Here is a 22552-nt window from a genome sequence, read left to right on the forward strand (position 1 = left end):
TTACAATATCATGCACGAATAATTCGTAACAGATGTCCCATTTACAAGCGTTTACTACCATTTTATGGTAAAGATGACATGGAGCACCAAAAATATACACGTCAATTGCTCTGAAGCACACCAGTTTTCTTGATAATAAATGTATATTCCGGGTTTTAAACATGTTAAGATCAATCGACATTTGTGGCATGATGTTGATTAAGCCTACCACAAACTTTTAATTTCGATTTGTCCCACCTTTTCTTATATAAAAAGCAAAAATCTAGATTATAGGCATTTACAATGGAAGTGAATGGGCCAATCCGTAAACATTGAAATACTCACCGTTTCAAACGTATAACCACAATACGCAAACAATATGCGTGGTAACATGATTTTAGTGTGATAAAATAGCTTACTAACCATTTCTGTGTAAAGTTATAGCAAATTTTAAAACTTCGTTGCCATGACAACGTAACAGTAAACCCTGAAATCCCGTAAAACGACAATTTGAACAAGTTACAGCTCAGATAATACACACATTTAAACAGAAGAATTAAGCAAGTTATTTTATAAAATTATAAGCTTCACATTTCTGCCTGTAAACCCACCAAAAATTGGCCCAATTCACTTCCACTGTAAGTGCCTCACAGTAACCTCGATCTTTGCTTTTTTATTTATTTATTTTTTTAAAGAAATTTCGTGGTAATTAATTACCACGAAATTAATTTTGTGGTAATCAACATTATGCCACAAATTCTGTTGACTGAGCTAAACTCGTTTTGAACCCGGGATTGTTCCTTTAGAAACAATTATCTCTGTATAAATTTCCACCCAGTTTTCAGAATCCTCAGCCTATACTCGAGACCCTTATGCATAAATTTTTTTTTAAAAAAAAGTAGTTTCAGCGGTCAAAATGGGTTATATATTTATGTATCTGAATCAACATGTGTGCAGACTACGGTTTTACAATTAAACTATGCTATAAAGTGCAATTGCACGTTATATAAAGTCCCTGACAACTGAATTATGTTGGAATTATAATTGCCTTAAATTAACTGTAGTTGGCTTCTCCAAAAACGTTTGCTCATGCCACTGACCAATGTGACATATTGTCATCTTGTTTTTTTTTTTTTTTTTTCTGGCTTGCTTATTTAATTGAAAACAACACATTCCTGGATTGTGTTTACTGTGGTAAACGCTCTTGGTCGGTTGGCTTGTGGACCATGTCAATACTGCTTTAGAGCAACATCCTGATCTTGCTTAATTTTTTGTTTGTTTCGCAGTTCAATTTATATCGATTTCTAACTGTGAGAGACATCCTTTTTGTCTCCATCAGCTTTTACACTTAAGACATATGCAATCCTCTCTGAAGAACAAGTTTTCCTTTCCGTAGTCTGATACTGTAAGCTTTAGACAGAAAAATATATAGGCCTATTTAAGGTAATATTTTTAGGTAATTGTTTTTGGTCTGTATCGCGTATTCATTCCCAAAATATGTCTTGATTGGTTTTGGGTCTCAATATGTTATTAGCATTAACTGCACCGGACTTTCGCTGAGTTTATCCATAAATTTGATACATGGGATCCTTTGGCTTTTATCATGTTGGGTAAGCGTTTATTGTATTTTATCGTCAATTCATGGTGAGCAAACTCCTCTGTGTCATAACTATTTAATGACAGTTACAGCAGTGGAGCTGTTGCTGAGAACATAAAACGATCTATGTAGTTTAAGTTAGGCTCGTCAGAGGCAACGTTTTCAGCAAAGATTTCTGTTGGATTATTGTTGATTTGAGTTCAATATATTCAGTGCAATTATCTAAAATATATTTATTACCAAATGCCTCTCTCATTTGTGACTTGTTTTGATGTATTTAAACGTGTAGGCTAACTACAACTCTCCAAGAAGTCAAGCTTTGTGAATGGAGGATCTGTCTGAGTGATCAATCACCTCAGTACTTTGACTAAAGTTCAAGAGGAGTTCAGGGCTTTGTGCTTTCTTCTGTACCATTGCACACTCCCTTTCCCATTGCTTTTCCCAAGTATTCTCTGTCTTGTTAAATTATTGTAGTGTTTCTATGATCTAGGCACTATTAAATACATTAAATAGATTTGTCAGTTCAATAAACCACAAGCCTCTGATTTTCAATACGTTCTTAATAACCGTTCATATTGTTCAAATCGTTTTCAACACTTTAAAACTTACTGTACAGGTCATCCGAAATAATTCACGAAGAGCATTATTATTTTGCACCTGATTCAGGGTTAAAAATATTCCTAGCATTGTTGTTTTGGATGAATGAAATCTCCCTTCTGCTCGTAGCAATGGACGGAATATTTTACTTCAGCAATTCAAAGATTACATGTTCGGCTGTCTTGTTATTACACCACATAAAGTTCTTCTTTACAGTTCAGACTATTAAATGTTAACTGAATGTCTGATAACAAATGTGAATAACAATTTCTGAATCCTAAACATAGACGTTATATCTGTTTAGCCTATCAGCACAAATAGGCATTTACAAAGGACATAATGTTTTCAAATAACATATTTTATTTGCAAGAGAGCCTAATATTTGGGAAATAGCTAGGCTTAACCCATTATTACAGTTGCCCTGAGAGTTTAATATCTTAAATCGGATATCCGCGTTACATCTTTTCTCAGTGGTGGGATATTTGTCGATGTTTATGCAATTCGTACAGTCAGAGTCTAGTCAACATATATTGCACGATGTCTCATTATATCCTGTTTTACATTGTGCACATGGGCATGTTAACTCATTGTGTACAATCAAAGGAATTTCATTCATTTTCAGAGTTATGATTTGTCTGCTGTTAATTTGCTTGCATTGTATGGCGTTGCGCATGTTTTCTTTTAATCATATGCATCTTATCATATGCATCTTATAAATGAGCATAAAGAAAAAAACAAACCATTGTTAGGCTGTATATTTTGTCAGCATGGTTGAGATATTGCAACGTGGGCCTACTCCACAACAGACACAGTATTCATATTTTTTTTCTCTCTCTCTCTCTTTCATTTGCGAAGATTGATTTATGTCCCCTGACTCACGCCGTGTTGCTCTGACCCTTTAGGTCATCTTCCAGCGGGCCTCCGGAACCACTGTCACATGACACGAGAGGCCAGAGTTTTGCTAAAACCCCAGGAAGGACCCACATAACTGATGAAATTTGTCCAGAAAATGCAGATAACGAACAACAACAACGGCAGTTTTACGCCGTCACGGAATTACTCGCAACAAAGTTGTAATGCATTCGAACGTAATTACACAGCAAACACCTTATAATCCCAGGTACACTGGGTCAGTAACTGACAAGGAACAACTTACACTGTGCTGACCCAAAGATATGGGATACAGGATGAAGTACAGAGGACGTTAAAAACAGGATTGTGCACAGGACAAATTTGCTAAAAACTCTATCGAAGTTTTACACCATCCTCATTCAAGCTACCAACTCGTCAGCTTTCATTCCTTAAAACTGCTGGAGATGTAACTCGAAGAATCCACTTTGAGTCTAACTGTATGACTTAACTGCATCTTTCCTTGGATGGCAGAACTCAAGCAAAACCCCACAAAGAAGATTCCCAGCGCTGTCTTTTGAAGGTAAGAGGCCTACAGCTGTCATAGGGCAAAATAAAACGAAATTATTTACGAATAAAGAAAAAAAAAGTTTAAAATGTTATAATTTGTACATGTAGCCTACTCAACAAACAACAGTATTTTCATGTTGTCTGTTGTAAATTTTGAGATTGTTGGTTTAATTTAAATAGCCTACATTTAATACAAAATGTAGAGTAAATGCCTTCAAATTCCTGTCCTCTATAACAGGGTGCAGAAGCGAAAAGAAACCCCGCATAGATTCATTGCCTCCAAAAGAGCACGTACATGTGCCCAGCATGAGCTTGAGAATCTCCACTTCAACCGTTATTTGTCCAGGCGAAGATATGTGGAAATGGCCAGTTTGCTCAAACTTAATGAGACAAATCTGGTTTCAGAACCGGAGGATGAAGCATAAAAAAGACTGCAGGTCAAAAGGATTTCTCTCTTTGATGGACCATCTCCAATCAGGAGCCCACCATCATTGCTGCAAATAAACATGACAGATTCTTTAAAACCAGTGACCGAACCCTTTTCACAGTCCTGCTGACTTCAGAGGAACTGCTCTGACAAGGTTTATCAAACAGTCGTGCATTCCTACTCTTTTTTTTTTTTTTTTTTTTTTTTTTTTGTACAGAATCTTGCACTAGTTGAATTTCCTCGATTTGTTGAAGATATAGCTTCTCTTGACTGGGAGTAGAACTATAAAGATAGATGCATGTCATCCACTGTGCATCAGGTGCATAGTCCACCCTCTGATGCTATTTCTTGAAGTACGGCTGAATATAGCAATTCTTAATGTTTAACTGGTAGTAAGCATTCTTTGTCTTCTAGACAAGCTCGTCTCTCCAGAAACATCCTATCGGCTGGGCATTCAAGTTCCCCAGGACTAACAACAGCCTTTCAGCACTTTCAATAACACTCCTTTCGCAAACGATTAAATGCCAGATTCATGTAATAGGCAATTCCAAATATTTATAGCAAGTACATGTAAATTATTGGGATTGTTAAATACATTTTAACTAAAAATAAATAAATAAATAAATAAATAAATAAATAAATAAAAAGATTTCCTATGTCCCAACAGAATGGAGAAAGTGCTTTCTTCTGTAACATGCATGCAGTGATAATAATAATAATGGAAGAAACACTCACTTTTGCGGTTTTTAGGTTCGAACTAGGCTACTGTCGATTTATAGGACTACTCCTATAAATTACCTCTGGCTATGAAACTGCATTCCAGATTTTAGAGAATCAAAAGCCACATTTCCTGTCTTCTTTGGTTTAGGAGCAAAAATATACTAGCGTCAAAAAAAATCTTGCTATGTCATATTATGGGGATTATTTCTAAATAGGCTATTTAAATAAAATAACAGAAGGGTGGTCAACTAGCATACACATAGAGAGAAAGAAATAAAGCCAAATCAGTCTCTGATGTGCAATGCAGCATGATTCAATGCTTTCACTACTTCAGACCAGTAATCTACGTTAGTACGCATACATTTATTCCGACAGTACAACACTTTGTAAAATTTATATTTTTTATTTTTAAGAATTGCTTTAGTCGTCTAATTCACATTAGGTCCACCATGTGATTTACACATTGCGAGTTTATCAAACTGATGGGTGGATTCTATTGATGTGTTTGTCATGTAAATGTGAATCGTTTGATGGACACCTGCAACGCCCAGAGTGCTAACGCGGGTTGCACACTATTGGTGCAAAATTAGTCACATGATCTGTCACTTAACTGATATGAGCTTGGATAGAACTTTGTGTGGTTTGACATACTGCTTAAAGGTTGTAAGGGCACTGAGACCACACATCAGCGTATTTGACCCTGCTTAATACATTTTGCTTGGTCAGTCAACAATGAGTTCCTACTTAGATTATACGATTTATAACCGTGGCGCTAACACGTACAGTACGAAGATTGGGTGTTTTCCTTTGGAGCCAGAATACTTGCCAAGTGCTTGTACAAATAGTTACATTCCCGAGGGACGGCCAGCAATAGGGAACACTTTCACACCGGCACCGCTCGAAACTCATGGCGCAGCTTATGCGCAACTTCAGTCGCAGCCATACCACAACATCAACATGGACATGGCCATGGGTAAAAATGGACACAGCAGTTTTTGCAAGCAAACCCGACCTCACTCGGATTATGGACATCAACACGTTCTCACTCAAGCAGATGACCACATGCGTCTTCAGTCCCCTGCTTTTTCTGTCGTTAACATGGGATCAAACATGGGAACATTCAGTGAATCTAACTGCAGGCCAGGATCAGTCTCTGCAAGCCATTATCAGTCCTATACCTATGGAGAGCACGAACCTCAGGGCTATGGTTCATTCAACAAGTACCATGTCTCCGCTGACAGTGACAGCGACTCCAAGACGAACATTAAACAAGCGCCAACGTTTGACTGGATGAAAGTCAAGAGGAACCCCCCTAAAACAGGTGAGTTATGGCTTATGAATTAATCTTATGACAGAGTAGGGCTCTGTATTGTAATATCTCCTGTCCATTCATCCATATTTTTGTCTCCTTCAGTTAAGTTCGCAGAATATGGGATCCACGGCCAGCAGAATATCATTCGCACAAATTTTACCACTAAGCAGCTCACCGAACTTGAGAAGGAGTTCCACTTCAACAAGTACCTCACCAGGGCGCGCAGAGTGGAGGTGGCCGCCACCCTCGAACTGAACGAAACGCAGGTTAAAATTTGGTTTCAAAACCGTAGAATGAAGCAGAAGAAGCGCGAGAAGGAGGGAACAGTACCGGTCATTAATCGAGCGACTCTTATCTCTGCTGGTCAATGCGCAGGCAACTCAAACTCCTCATCCCCGGGAGCTTCGCCTACCTCAGACTCTTCCGCTGCTGCTATTTGACATTTGTGGGCCTATATGTGGCAAACGAACTGTATACTGTTATAAGATGTTTCATCATCGTACTGTGGATAACTATTTAACTTATTTTTCTGTCGTAGACAAAGCATTAAATATATGCTTGTGTGCATGTTTTATATATACATAAACGCAAGCCTAATCAGTTTTGCATCAGAGCCACAGATATCATGGTTCAAATGAATAAACACATAACAGGGTGTAGACTTAGAAGTCCAATGAAAGATTTTTTTTTCCAGGTCATCAGGTTGATGTCTTATTTTGCACTACAGATTCCTACCTCTGTTGAAAGAGTGAAAAAAAGAATGTAAAAAAGGCTGACATGATTCTGTATTTTGAAATCTGGCCTATATGAAGTTCTAATAAATAAATATTTTATTTTCCTGAAATAGGTTTGTGGATTTAATCTGATGAAAACATTTTAGATTAAGGAACAAGTCAATTTATTGATTCTCTTTTAATAAAAAGGCTCTTCATGATGTTTGTAGGATTGTGTCCTTTGTCATAGGATGTCACACTACAATGGAGCTAATTTAAATCAGTGTTGCTCTAGTCTGTATAGTTTGACATGAGGAATGTTGCATTACACACCGGGTGGCTTCCAATGACCTTTTCACCTTTTTGTGCCTCCAGGCTCTCTAAACATGTAAACACTCCTTGGTACTCAGTATAACACTCACTGACTAGATTTGAGGTTTCATTCCAACTTGACAAAACACTTACTGCACTCTATGAAAGTATAGGAATTTAACCTTTCCATCCCCAAATGTTATTGTGATCCTTTTTGAAGCATTTTTAATCTCGTTTTTTAAATTTTTAGAAGAGGAAGAGGCCAAAAAGAGGTATAATAAAGATCTAAAAAATAATGTAAATAATACATAAATAAAATAATTTTAAAAATTATAATACTTTCTCTGTGGGCAACAAATCTGTGCTCTTTTTTCAGATTAAATGTTTTTTTAATGGCCTACATTTGCATAAACATGTTATTGTAAATCAGTGTCTTTTTAATTAGCATGTTTTTTTGCACCCCAGATGAATCTAGTGAAGAGATAAGCTATTACAGAGAACAAAAAACTGTTAAACACTAAATACTATCTCCTTCAGCCTCAATTCTAAAAAGTTTGCAAGGACTTGACAACCCTGTTTCATTCCCCTGATCATCTGATGGACTGCTCCAATATTTACTCTGGGTGTTAGGTTTGCACAGTTCTTGCCCCACCAGCAGCAATGCACTATCAGCACCCTCTCCGCTGACCAGGTTCACTTAGAGTTCAGGCCTAAATTAATTCACAAAAGCCACAGGCCTGTCCAGGAGGAGATGAGAAGGGTGTCTTCCCAAAGGTCAATCAAAGTTTTATCTCATTCTGAAATTAATTATCTACTCAAAATTGTAGTATACAAATAAATAAATAAACGAAAACTGCCACTAAGATTTGTATATCGGTGAAATTTAGAAAATTAAACATTTACAAGGTAATTAGAGTAATTTTGCATAAACACAATCTTAAAATCATTGTAAACGGAAGAAAGCTAAAAGTTTACCAATTTCACATTGTGAATTATTTTGCTTGTCCTAAGACAATCTGATTAATCCAAATGACAAAATCTGATGTTAAGCACATAATGGCCATTAAAACATCCATTTTGTTTCATTTATGATAGGACATCAAAATGCCATATTGGGACAAACATCATTGTCAAAATTATCATGTGAAAGACATTTTTTCATTTAGAAAGAGATGTCTATAGCAAATATACCATTTGTTTGTCAGCCAGAAAGAAAAAAGCTACAATGTAATGTTTTTATTTTAAGTTATTAAGTATGTAATGTTTGTTGCTTGCCCTTTTGGGTTGTGTACCTCTGGGCTCCTACTAGGTCTCCCATCTGTGGGCATCAGTGCTACAGAGACAGATGTTCAGTCAGCCTAGAGCAGGAGGCTGTTTTTCACAAGGTTGTCAGCATGCAGAAAAGCCTCAAAATGCAGAATGTGGGGCAAGCAGAGCAGTCCACAGAATTAGAAGACAAAAATAGCATCCTAACACAATAAGTAGGAAAGAAGTATGTCAGAGTGAGAAATAAATGTGTATCTACACTTACTGAGCACTTTATTAGGAACAATGGTTGTAATAAAGAGCCTGATGTGATCTCCTGCTGTTGTAGTCCATACGCCTCATGGTTTTTCTGGGTGTTGTGAATTTTGAGATGCTATTCTGCTCAATACAATTGCACAGAGTGGTTATCTGAGTTACCTTAGCCGTACTGTCAGCTCGAACCAGTCTGGGCTGCGTTTCCCAACAGCATCGTAAGCCTAAGCAGATTGTAGAAACCATTGCCACCAATGGTCTCTATGATCAACTTAAGTTTGCGATGCTTTTGGGAAACGCAGGGCCTGGCCATTCTCAGCTGACCTCTCTTATCAACAAGGCATTTCCGTCCGTAGAACTGCCATTCACTGGATGTTTTTTTTTGTTTTTTGGCACCATTCTAAGTAAACTCTAGAGACTTTTGTGTGTGAAAATCCCAGGAGATCAGCAGTTACATAAATCCTCAAACCAGCCCATTTGGCAAAAACAATCATGCCACGGTCAAAATCCCTGAGATCACATTTTTTCCGCCATAATCACATGAATAAGTAGGTGTGCAGGTGTTCCTAATAAAGTGCTCAGTGAGTATAGGTGAGCAAGTCAGCAACAGTCAGTTATTTAGTGAATAGTGGAGAGGTCTTTTTTATACTTACATCAGGTAAGCTTGGCATATACTTTAAAAGGAAGACATGCTGTACACAGTTATAAATCATGGAACAGTACAGCAACAGTACTAACACCTTGTTGGCAAAAGAGATTTCTTACCACAACTGTGAACCCTATAATTCACATAAAAGATTAGATTAGCAACTTTGTGGATACATGCATGCAAATTTTGGCTCTGCTATTCCCTTCATACTGTCTGACTTCACAAGGAGAGTATTTAATCCCTAAGCCCTCTACCCATGCAATGGGCAAGAAAGTGAATATTTGATGCAATATTTCCATGTCTTAAAACCATACTGACAGGTACACCGCCTTTGCTGCCAGGTGATATCTGCAGCAGATCAGAAGCTTGCAGTGTATACTCTCCCTGCTGGGTGTGCTTGTCAGAGGATCTTTTACAAATCAAATGCCTGGCTTGACTTCCTGAGTCTTGTTCAAATCCCTCTGAAGCATGTCACTCTGCTGGGGTGCATGACCTCAAAGAAATAAAAAGAATACTGTATACACTATTCATGGGATTCTGATTCTGAAAACAGGGGTCAGAGGGTCATTTTATGTGTCTTCTTGTCTTTTACAGACATACAGTCAACAGCAAAGACAGTGGCCACATGCAGATAGCCCCCTCCTCTCTACAGGAAGCCTTCCTCTTGCACTCTCTTCACAGACCCATACAGCCACAACCCCCCCACCCCCCCACCCCCCTCAATCGAAACCATGTCCTCACGAGACATGATCAGTGCATGGCCTTATTAGCTGAATAAATGAGAGGGACAAGGTTCCTAGGTTTGCCTCCAGGACCTTGCAGCACAAGGGCTGGGCTGTTGCCAGAAAGCAACTATCTGAAATTGGCTTAGGCAGTGTAAAAACACACATGGTCAGGATGCAAGTTTTTTTTTTGTTGATACAATAACACTCATTAGATTATGAGATTGAGTGAAGTAGAGTTATTGCACCTGCTTAGAAAGGGTGATTTGGAACATCTCCAGTTGCTCTTGAAAAACATCACTACAGTGTTTTGGCATAATTGAATTGAGAAATTTCCTACATGTGGTATTGTTTGTAGAGATCTTAAAGCTTGGCAAAGTGTAACCAGTGATCCGTCAGTCACATGATTTAGAGGCAAGTTGTGTGCGCCAGAGGGAGACAAATGAAAGCTGACAGTTCATTTTATCAGTGACAAATCATTGATCTCACATACTGCCTCCCTGGTCTCTTTTAGGAGGCGGTGAAGGCTGAATATTAGTGGATACTGATATGACCAACTGCCCCTCTCTGAATCCCAAAGGCTTTATATTCCAACCAGCAAAATATGAGGTACAGCATTACACACTGAAGTCTACAAAACCAAAGCAGTATCAGATTTCAGTAACAAATTTAACATTATATTCTTTTATGATTTATAGTTTCACTTTCCAGATTTCAATTTCATAGAAACCTTGATAAATGATGCTATATCTAACAAATAAATACAAGCTAAAACAGTGAAACAACTGCAATTCTTTTTGTTTATGGCATCATGGGGAAAATATTGACTAAATTGCCATTTAAGCATATGCACATGCATAGATTGCCTGTCATAAAAACATGGTGGGTATCACTATTGATGAGGGGCTATGTTTTGGAGACATTATCTACACATTTTATAATATAACTTTTTCACTTTCAGAGGTGCCCAGAACAATACATTTCCACAGTGACATTTCCAATGATCCAATTCAGCATTCTATTGAAGATCTTTAGTGAAAACAGTTCCTCTCTGTTTATCTTGTTGGATATTTGGGTGGCGACATAGACTGATACCTTGGAAATCCCTTTTTATCAAACTATCAGTTTCCCCCTTTGACAATATTTACTACACAGCCTCTTAAGGACTCACATAAACATCTTTTAAGTGCGACCTGTAAGTACCTGAACAGTCTCATGTAGCAACATATTAACAGCAAAGAGCTGATCGGAGTTCAGGGGGTCAAACCAGCAACAGAAATTAGCCTGTGGCTTTGCGCAGGCCAGAGTGATTTCATACAGTTTAAAGCAATACCCACCTAACATTTTTAATTCTGTCATCATTTACTAATTCTCATGTTGTTCCAAACCTGTATGACTATTTTTCTGCAGAACATAATAGGAGGAATTTTAAAAGATGTCCATTTGCCTGATTTCAATACAATGGCAGTTAATGGTGACTCACTTTAAAGCTTAAAAATGAACCCAAAAGTGTCATAAAAGTAGTCCATGTGACTCATGCATCACTTTCCAAGTCTTTTAAAGTCATACAATATTTTTTGGAGAGAAACGAGACGAAATTGAAATTATTTTACTTAAATCTCAACTACCTCCATGGCTTTCCTTTGCGTGTTCTTATGTGCATGAAGCTCATTCACGTGTTTACACAAGAAATTGTGCTGGTTTTGCTTTCGCTTTTCACTCATGAGCGCTCAAAGTAGAGCCCTAGTGGCTGTCAAGATATTCACAGTAAATACCTTAAATTGCAGTTTGTTCCACACCAAAAACATATGATATGCCTTCAGAAGACTGGGAATATGATGTATCAAGCCAAGCGCAGACTACATGACACAATCTAATCTCCTTTGATGTTAGGAGTCGGCGATTGGTCTGCGACTAGAAGTCTTAGAGGGCACGACTGATGGTCCTGCGACTTGCTACGACTATAGTCGCAGCTGCTACGACTGATTTCAAACCTGTTTGAAATCTGCCCGACAAGTCATCAGGTCTGCCCACTGTCCCTAACGCTTTTGGGTCCTTTATAAGCTTTAAAGTGAATCACTATATACATTGTATTAAACTCAGTGAATGGGACGTCCTTTAAAATTCCTCCATTTGTGTTCCACAGAAGAAAGTCATACGGGTTTGCAACATGAGGGTAAATGACAGAATTTTCATTTTTTGGGGAGAACAATTCCTTAAACAATATTCCTTTTAGAATGCTCAACTCTAAACTGTTCCAGTGCCTTTATGTTGACCCCTGGTCTCTTGAGGGGTATGTGACTATGTTGGGAGTGTGATTTCTGTCAGGTTGGGGCAGGCGGGGTGCTCTCAGATGACACAGTTCTGCCCCTCCCCCAAGTGAAACACAAATGAAAAGGAATGCAGAGATAAAAAAGACAGTGTTCCCTGATAAGGGGACTAAAGAAAGGAGCAGGTGAATGCTAAAAGAGCTCTCTTGGGGAGATGAGAGGTGCTGATGGCAGCGTTGGTGGTAGGAGATCATAGCAGGTTCCTCTCATCAGCCCAGGCCTGTGTTTGATACTGGGTCTTTGTCGCTCTTTCAGCTCTGCATTGTTGGGAGGTGTAATCCTGGGCGGATTACAAAGGCAAGATCCTTTCATATGGCTGTGCCCAGCAGGCAGGAGGCAGTGCTCATGCTGAAGTGGAGGGCCATGCTCATTCCTCTATCTACCTTCACAAGGGGCCATAGCTGCAGGGACAGTAACGCAAGGGTCATTCGGTCATGTCCTCTCCTTGGAATTCTACTCCCTCTTCTCCATTCAGTTGTTTTTCTTTTATGATCTCCTTCCACCCTGTACCTGTGCAGAATACCTTACACCTAACTAAGAAATATTACAGAAAACACAAGACCTTCAAAAATGAGTCTGAATTAAATGTTTTACATTTCAACTAGTGGTCGACCGATATATCTGCTTGCATGTGAATTGACAGAGATATGTAAATGACCAGTCATGGTTCGTTTTGTTGTTACGTGCCATTGTGTTACTACAATAATAGACCGGTGTGCAACACAGGCTCATTTAAACGGTCCGCATATCAGAGCCGTGGCAGACGCATTTGAGCTCATAATGTAAAAGTTTTTGCCTGTTTCCTTCTCCCTCTCTCTCTTCAACAGTTACCTGTAACTTTTAACTGTCTTGTCTAATGATAAAGAGGCAACTATCAATAAAATTAATATAATATACCATCTGCTAATATGCACATATCTCGGTTAAACAGATATAATAAACCAACCTCACAAAACTTCAGCAGATCCAGCATCCTGTGGAGCGCTCATTTATTTACCTCTAAAGCACATATTCTAACAGTCTCTCCTCAGCAGTTCCCTGTGACTTTTAACTTTCTTTTCTAATGATGAATGGCAAATATCAATAAAACTAATATCACATAGCCTACCGTCTGCAAAAATGCAGATATCTCATTTAAACAGAGTTTTCTTCCTGTCGAGTGCTCATCAAATATCTTCCTCTGAAGCGCATATTCTATCAGCCAGAATCAAAACTTCAGGATCAGGATCAAAAGTTCCTCTGATTCACAAATCATGATGGTCAGTGGTCACAATCCAAGCCGGCGATCCAGGCTGTTGAAACTGTCAGGAGATTGCTGCTCACGCTGGATCCACACCATCGTGAGTGCAACCAAAGTCTTTCTAGCAAGTCACTCTACTGTCGGCCATGTTTGGAACACTCACGGGAGGCTATTTCATGTCATAACAGTGCAGCTCCTATCTACTTGAATGAGGAAAGACCAAAATCTCCAAAATGGTTAGTCAAGATTACGATCAAAGAACATTTCAAATCAGCAGTAAAATCTGTTATCATAAATGGTGCTTCTTTACCTCAGAAAAAAAGCAATTTTCCCAGCTTTTATAGCTAATGCGCATGCGCGTTCTCGATTTGATTGACAGGTGATGTCTGCATCTAAAAGGTGATTGGCTCTTTTACCTGTAAGGTGGGATTCCTATCTACATCCATTGACCGTTGGCTGCAGCTGGGCATTCTAATTTCTCCCATTCATTTTAACAGAAGTGGCCTGTCTCTGCTAAATACTCTCTGGTGCAACTTCAAGGTAAAAGTGCTTCAGGTGTGCTATAAGTAAATATCTTATTCAATATGCACTGTACGTACAATTGGTTTGATTCTGTATTTTTTGAGAAAATGCGATTGCTAACATGGACATGCCATCCATGGTTGCTGGACTGCTGTGTTTACTGTATTTCCTTCTTCCTAATATATTAACAATTTCTTCATGTGCAAATAAATTACTAAAATTTGATGACTAAATAGAAATCAAATCTACCATTTAAAATACAATATTATTTTTTTTAGATTCCTTTTTACAAGGTTTTCAGTCTATTGTTGTTCCTGTATTCCAATCATAAACATAGCACCAAAATTTAGATTTTAATTAAAATTAAAGAATAAAAGGCCAAATGTTTGACTTTTTGGTTTCCAGCTAAGTATCTGCTCATTTGTCATAGTCTGGAGTTTTTTCCTGTAAATATGTAATTAGTAGTGTCTGCTTAGGCAAGCATCACTTTTACCATTTCTTATACTAGGGATTTGAACAAAACCCAAAAATATTAAACACCAACTATTAGGGGTGTAACTCGTCCTGCGATGTTACAGGAATATTCTGGGTTCAATATAAGTTAAGCTTAATTGACAGCATTTGTGGCATTATCACAAACAATATTTTCGAATCCTCCCCTCATTTTCTTAAAAAAAAAAAAAAAAAAAAAAAAGGCCAAATTCCTTACCATGACAATGTAATGTCAACAAACCCTAAACCCTGTAATGACTGTAAAAATTACCATTTAAACAACTTTACAGCTCAAATAATACTTGAGTTTTAACAGAAGAATTAATGAAAGTGCTTTTATAAAATTATAAGCTTTCAATTTCTGTGTTTAAACCCTAAAAAAATTGGCCACATTCACTTTCATTGTAAGTGCCTCACTGTAACCTGGATATTTGCTTTTTTTAAAGAAAAGGAGGGATGAGTTGAATTACATTTTTGTGGTAATCAACATTATGCCACGAATGCTGTCAATTGAGATTAATTTGTATTGACCCCGGAAAATTCCTTTAACTTGTATTGAACCCAGAATATTCTTTTAACACTATGGACATATGACATGTCTTCAGCAAAATGAAACATTTGAGGTGATTGCACTAATTATTATATCAATAAATCAGAATATTTACTTGGGGTTGGTCCTTTTGATTTGGGACAGTAAGCCACCACTCAGACTACCCTAGCAACCACCTATCAATGCCTTAGCAACCAACTAAAATAACTATGCAACTGCATAGCAATGCCCTGGCAACCACCCACAACACCCTTGGATTGTGGCAGCAACCTTTGCACAGAAAATATAAACATCTAGAATGGCATTTGGTCTTTAAGGCATGACTTACATTGGTTATGTAGCTACAATGTTTATAATCTACTAGTGTAATATACACCTATCTGAAGATATTGGTTACGAAATTTCCACAACCTACATAAGCTAAATGAATTGCCATTGGTCTGAATAATCTTATTGATGTAATATCTTTAAAAACAGCAGACTGAGTTTGTGCCATTCCAATGTGCTTTAGGCATTTCTTATGCAGGTAAACTGTGCAATGTCTTATCCTGGTAAGTGCACTAGTAAATGCTAGAGAGCTTACCTTACTGCTGTAACAATTCTTAGCATCCATCTCCATTTCTATCCTTTTATTATATTAAAGTTCATTAAGTAGTCCAAAGGGGGTATTTTGAGCACGAGTCGAGTCTCGTGCCTCCATCATGAACAGCAAGCCAAATAGGTTTACCTTATTTTACTCAGGAATTACATGAAAATGTGAACTCGTGAAATGTAAAAACACCTTAAAATGTGAATATCTCACCAGACTCTAACTTAATTTGCGTTTACAACGATATGGAAACCTTTTTGAGACACCGTTGAACAAATTGACGATAGGCCTTCTACTACTAGTACAGCGCGGTATAGTTGTAAGTTCAACAGAACCTTATAAAACAAATTTCAAAGTGGAGGAAGCATTGTGGGCACTACTTACATATTGTAGTGGTTCAATGGTTGGGCAAACCTGCTATTTGCTGCAGTGTGGATGTTTTTGCTATAGACAGCAATGCAGTGAACTAGACGTCGGCCGGTTACTATAATTGTAGAAGACGAAAAAAAAACAAAACAAAGAAAAAAAACAAATTTGGGATGAAAAAAAAGAATTAACGCGGCATTTTTTAACTATGTGGACTGTCAAAAAAATGTAATATGCAAGGAAAAGTACATTTCAGTAGTATTTAGTGGTATTTAGTATTATTTTCAGACTGTTACAGTATCATCAGTGATTACAATCTAAATCAGCTACATGCTTGTTTCATTTTCTCAACAAGAGACAATGTGCTTTGCACTTCCTCTTCTACCCTCCGTAACCTTGTTGAAGGTGTGTATGTGTGTGGATATCTCTAGCTCTTTTCCCCCTTTCTGTTCTCTTTTATTGCATACAGTGAACGCATTTGTGGGATGACAAGTGACCATCACATAAATCTCGGAGCTTAATCGTTGACATCACATAAGCTTTAATTTCTGTTGAAGTTTTAGCTACTCAGAAAGTATGGGGACGGTAGCTGATGACATCAGACAACTATTAAAAGGTATTTTCCATTGATTCATTATTAACTGAAATGGATTCTAATTTATGTGTTCTTTTGTTATGGATAAAACATTTCAATGGGTAGGCTATTTGTTGTATAGTTTGTCGTTAATAAGAGGGATTTTGACATTTAAAAAAGTGTCAAATTATGACTTATACAGAATATATATATATTTTTATAATAGCTTATACTACATCAAGTATATTTTTAATGAGAATTCTAATATATATATATATTCCAATCCATTGTAAACATATTTATAAGAGTTTATAGTTTATGTCCTTAAACCCTGACTACAGACCATTTTATGATTTCATGACTTCACTGTCTTTCGTTAATATCTATGCTGTGATTACCCCAGAGGAAATTAGTTTGTACAGAATGATACTTTATGAATGCTGCCATCAGACTGGTATCTTTGTTCTTACACACAGACAGGATGACTATTGTTATCTGCACATTCTGGCATCTGTGTAATTTGCAAGAAGAGAACACTCCTTTTATGATTATTTGCATGTTTAAAAACATGCATCTCTTTTGAAAATACAAACAAACAAACAAAACAAAACCAAAAAACAGTATGAGGTAACAGTCACATTGTCCCACACTTGGAATACAAAAAAAAAAAAAAAAAAAAAAAAAAGTGGCAATTTTTTACAATTTTATTTCTTAAACAAATATAAGTTGAGAATTTTGGATATTTTGTTTGTGATTTTTGTTTGATTATATCTTTATGTTAACATACTTTAACATCTATCTTTTTCAGACTGTGAGTTGTTTGTCTTTGAGATACTTCAGGATGAGAATCTCAGTGACGCAGCTCATAAATCAAGAGAAATTCTGTTACGAAATTTTTATGTCATCCAAAAGAGGTGAGAGATGTCATAGTAAGTTTTATTCATGGCAAGTTTCAGAGCTATATATACACTCACTTAGCACTTTATTAGGAACACCTGTACACCTTCTTCATGAGATAATCTAATCAGTCAATCGTGTGGCAGGAGTGCAGTGCATAAAATCATTCAGATATGGGTCAGGAGCTTCAGTTAATGTTCACATTAACCATCAGAATGGGGCAAATGTGATCTCAGTGATTCCAAACATGGCATGATTGTTGGTGCCAGGTGGGCTGGTTTGAGTATTTCTGTAATTGCTGGGATTTTCACGCAAATGCATGTACTACACAATAAAGATAACAAAAAGGTAATTTAGCATGGAAGCAAATTATTTGCAACATGAGGCTCTGAGCTCCAATTAGAACTACAAATGAAATACAATAGTTAAACAGACAAGAAGTGAATTGCACAGTTCTTCTTTTGTTCTCTTTTTAGAGGCAAGGAGTCACAATTACAGTTCTTTGCCCGCTAAAGTGGTTTTGTGGTTTGTTGTGCTGAAACAAGGTGTTTGCAAGGAGAACAAGCATTATTTTTTTATTTTTTTTAAGCACTGGGTCACATGACAATTTAGCTGCTAAAGGCGATATTTGCAAACTCTGCAATGCATTGCTCTACAGTTGCATGTGTTACAGATACACAGATATTCAACCTGCCACTTGATCTAACATCTCTTTAAATCTTTTAGAATTTGTAGTGCCACATTCATTGCAAAGCTGAAAAGTTATAGACTACAAAAATTCAACCATAACAAGACTTCGATTGTAGCTGAATAAAACCATTACATGGTTATTCATTTGATCCTTTATATAAAGCTCTTCTTTGAAATAAATTTTCAGAACTAAACACATTCAAAACACTTCCTCTCTTGTTTTACAGACATCCACAAGAATTTCCCCACAGATGTAAGTGAACAGTTGTTGCATAATTCTAATTAATTGAATCATTGATGCTGTGTAGATGAACAGCTCACCGACAATTCCGTTCAGAACAGAACAATTCTACAGAAAACAGCATTGTTTAATGTATTTTTTAATGTACTGTTGCATTCATTCATATTTTAACTATTTTCCTACTTATATTTGAATCCCAGTTGAATCCAATCGTGAGGATAGTTCAGATGACAACCAAAGCTCCAGTCTGGGACCCTCGGCCCCCTCAGATGATATGTCAATGGCCTCTGACTACCAGGAGGAAGGCGCCCCAGAGCGTGAGTACAAACCATTCTATGTGCATGTGTGTGGGCATAAGCGTGTTTACTCATATGTCTAAGGCATGTAAGCCTTGATGAGTTGAGACAGGAAACTCTTCTAAAGCATCTTTAGCACATTTCTTAGAGCTGCCTACCAGGGATGTGGGGATTTCATTGGTGTTGATGAAATACCCCAGTGGAGGTGTTTGGTAACAGATCACCCTCTAGTGGATTCCCACTACCCTTCTGCTGGAAATGGGAGGTGTGTGAAGGGGGAATGGGAAGGTGGTCTTTCGCTTCCTTAGAAAGGAAATTAAAGGCTCCATCTGGTGGCAGGACATCCGGATGTCAGTGAAGTCTTTTTTGGTCATGTATGCTCATATTAAGGCATGGTGGGTCCTTGGGGTTAAGATGTGGTATGTTTGCACTGTTTGCCATTGTGTAACAATGGTGTTCAAATGTTATCTTTCTTGTCCTTCTGACACAAAGTAAATTTACACTGATGTATTCTAGAATTTGAAAAACGTGAACTGGAATGAAATTCAAAATGTAAAGAGGGAGTGAAAGAGAGAGAGAGAGAGAGAGAGAGAGAGAGAGAGAGAGAGTCAGACAGGATGCAGATTGAAAATGGCCAGTCAAAATCTGTGTGTTGTGTTTGCTTTCTGGTGTGCTGTGCTGATTGTTTTTTACTAATGTGGGCAGTTTGCTGATGCTTCAGGCCAGATCTGTGACTGATCATCCACAGCTCCTCCATAACCAGCTGGTCTTGAAACTCAACACTGTACCTGAGGTGCATCTTATCTGTTTTTTTTTTTTAATTTTATTTATTTATTTATTTTTATCAGTCATCATGCAACTAACAATTTTCTCAGAAGGATCAAATGAATGCAGCTTTGCAGAAAGGAGTAAAAAGAAAAGAAATAAAGGGGCATTCAATTCAATAGCATTGATCTCTAGTGACCAGCTCTGAGATGCTACTGTAATCCAGTAAAAAGCAAAGACAACCCATTTGTGGACATACACATCCAAGTCTTTTCTTCTTTTAACAGTTTTGAAAATTGATCGGGAAAAATGATGAGATAAAGAGAGTGAGATTAAGAGCTACACATTTATTAAAGAAAGACAGTGATTGAAAAATTCAGTAACACTTTACAATAAAGTTTCATTTGTTAACATTAGTTAAAGTATTAGGTATCATGAACAAACAATTAACAATTTATTTGTTACATCATTTATTAATCTTTGTAATTGTTAGTTAATAAAAATGCAATGTTCATTGTTAGTTCATTGTTAATTCATAGTGCATTAACTAATGTTAACTAATACAACTTTTGATTTAAAAAATGAATTAGTAAATGTTGAAATTAACATTAACTAAGATTATAAAATGCTTAATAAGTAGTGTTCATTGTTAGTCCATGTTAACTATTGTTGTTAACTAAAGTTAACAAATGGAACCTTATTGTAAAGTGTTACCAAAAATTCTGTTGTTCTTATTTTGAATTCTTTTTTTGTCCACTGACACAAAACTGCTTACCACCTGGGTAAAAATTAATTCTCTGTCATCCCATTTTTTTTTTATGTTTGTAATTTAAGAACAAAAGGGGTCAAACCTGTATGTGTTCCTTTGATTCGGTACTACCGGAAAAGGCATATAAGTCAGAGAGGAGTAACTCGAAGAAGATTCGCATCATGTCACTCTTTTAATAAAGATAATGACAAGCCAGGGCAAGTGCAGTTCAGGGTTCATGTTTAGTTCACCGACTGGGAATCTCACATCAAACCCTATGAGAGGACATTTGGAAACTGAACAGGAAAGCATTTTAGAGCACATGAAATTAGAACAAGAGAGATTAATATGTTTATGAAGATTAAGTTCCAAATGTGCTCCTTTTTCTGCAATTTAGAATTCAGATTTACTTTATTTTCTCACTTGCTTTTTATTCAATAAGGACACTCCATGCTGGGAGCCCTTTAGATTTTTTTTCTTTTCAGCTCAAGTGAATGACAAAAAGCAAATGCATATGTGATGTGAATGAACTGGTGTCCTTGCATGCTGATATTTTCAAATTTACCCCATCGTAGTGGAGGGTAAATATAGTTCAGGCATTCAGTTCTTCCTCCTTTACTCGCTCTGTGATGTCACATGCTTGCTTGTGTGAGGAAGGGAAATTGACTGTGTCTGCTTGTGCTCTAACCTGAGTGGAGGACGTGGGAGCTGTTGACTCGTTGGTGGGAGGAGTCAGTGTTATTTCATTTAGCCAGGGCTGCCTCCCCATCTCTAGAGGGAGGTTTGACACTAGATTTGTTATAGCTGACAGGAACAGATGGGCGCTCTATTGTCAGGGCCCCTGTCTGTATGGTAATGTGAACTGAGTTTCACCCGCAGACCGCATGGTTGACCCCACCGTGCCTGCAGCCTTGTCTGGATGACAGCAGCCTTGCAGCCGAGGATGGGAAGCCCAGGGCAGGAGGAGCCTCACAGTGGGATGGATATTTTGCCAGGTCAAGTTTAGGAAATGCAAAAGACTGAATTGCTTTGAATTGCCTAAGAGGTAGATGTTTATGCCTGGGGTAATTATTGAAATTATAAAAAGAGAATTTTACTTTGCAGTGATTTACAAATGCAAGATGTCAGATCCACCAATAATTTCAATAATAACAAGTACAGCAGAAAAGGTATATGGTTTGTCAGTCTGACAGGAGTTTGTATGTTTAAGAGGCTACATCAATGTATGGGCTATCAAAGGCTGCACATGCTCTGGGCTCTTTGTGTTCCCTGACTTGATTTATGTTCAGAAACAAAAGCCCCTCTCGCTCCTGTTATCTTACCCCACCACAGCTCTACAGACAAGGCTTGAGAAGCCAATCAGAGTGAAGCCAAGGATTCCGAATTAAGTTGTTTCTTTATCACAAATTAGATCATCAAGATGTAAATTTGATTTTTTCCAAGATCTTACAGGCTCTAAATTAATGGTTGTGTTGGTTAGAAAATGGATCGGTGTACTGTAATTAATCTCTGGAGAGTCTAAAAAGAGCTTGCATCGATGAAAAAGACATTTTAGCCTGGCAATTAAGCGGCCACTCAAAAAACTAATGTGACCAGCCTAACATGCGAATCTATTGTGTCATCTTCATCATCATCATGGTTGCTGTCAATATTTTCAACAGTGCTCTGTCCTGCAGCCTCACTCTCTTCTTTCATCTCTTTGTCTTGTCCTCTTCTGTTCTTCTAGACCTCATGCTTGAGAATGCAATATAAAACATGCAGTGGCATGTGGACAAACAGAGGAAGATCATGTGACTGCAATATATACTGACAATCACCATAATAACCAGGTGGTGAAAAAGAAAGTCACATGATCATTTAAATTTCCCACACAAACACAAAACACAAACACATATATTGCAAAATAATGCAATAAACATCAAGTAAACAGCATAATTGATAACAAAAATAGAAGAAACATACTTTTTAAAGAAAACAACTAAATGTGATGGGTCACACAGGCAGTTCTGGGAATGCTCAGTTATTGTTTTTTGTACATATATTGTCTTGTAAATCATAATATAAATTAAAGGAATAGTTCACGCAAAAAAAAAAAAGAAAAAAAAGTTCTTTCATCATTTACTCTCATGCACTCATGCCATCCCAGATATGTATAACTTTCTATCTTCTGCTGAACACAAACAAAGATTTTTAGAAGAATGTTTCAGCTCTGTGGGTCTTTTCAGAGCATGTTAATGATGATCAAAATGTTGAAGCTCCAAAAACACATAAATGCAGCATAAAAGTA

The 22552-nt window shown here is 37.3% G+C and overlaps 2 protein-coding genes across 5 annotated transcripts in view; both read left to right on the top strand.

Annotated features, from left to right (window-relative positions):
* Nucleotides 1-22552, top strand: part of LOC127423112 (src kinase-associated phosphoprotein 1-like) — a 79141-nt gene that overhangs the window by 14599 nt on the left and 41990 nt on the right. For 2 of the 4 annotated variants that reach the window (XM_051667174.1, XM_051667177.1), the window contains exons 2-7: nucleotides 10480-10574; nucleotides 13915-14075; nucleotides 16524-16670; nucleotides 17437-17542; nucleotides 18443-18468; nucleotides 18657-18773. In XM_051667174.1, the coding sequence (XP_051523134.1) occupies nucleotides 16631-16670; nucleotides 17437-17542; nucleotides 18443-18468; nucleotides 18657-18773 (289 nt within the window). In that variant the 5' untranslated portion in view covers nucleotides 10480-10574; nucleotides 13915-14075; nucleotides 16524-16630. Of the gene's footprint in view, nucleotides 1-10479; nucleotides 10575-13683; nucleotides 13772-13914; nucleotides 14076-16523; nucleotides 16671-17436; nucleotides 17543-18442; nucleotides 18469-18656; nucleotides 18774-22552 lie in introns of those variants that run through there. The other 2 variants (XM_051667176.1, XM_051667175.1) reach the window with 2 other exon arrangements.
* Nucleotides 1322-6934, top strand: LOC127423113 (homeobox protein Hox-B1b-like). Its single transcript, XM_051667178.1, has 4 exons — nucleotides 1322-1589; nucleotides 3076-3605; nucleotides 3831-6060; nucleotides 6154-6934. Exons 3-4 carry the CDS (start codon nucleotides 5472-5474, stop codon nucleotides 6489-6491), a joined length of 927 nt encoding a protein of 308 aa, XP_051523138.1. The 5' UTR covers nucleotides 1322-1589; nucleotides 3076-3605; nucleotides 3831-5471; the 3' UTR covers nucleotides 6492-6934.

This window comes from Myxocyprinus asiaticus, chromosome 32 (assembly GCF_019703515.2).
Source record: "Myxocyprinus asiaticus isolate MX2 ecotype Aquarium Trade chromosome 32, UBuf_Myxa_2, whole genome shotgun sequence".
In the NCBI taxonomy this organism is placed as follows: Eukaryota; Metazoa; Chordata; class Actinopteri; order Cypriniformes; family Catostomidae; genus Myxocyprinus; species Myxocyprinus asiaticus.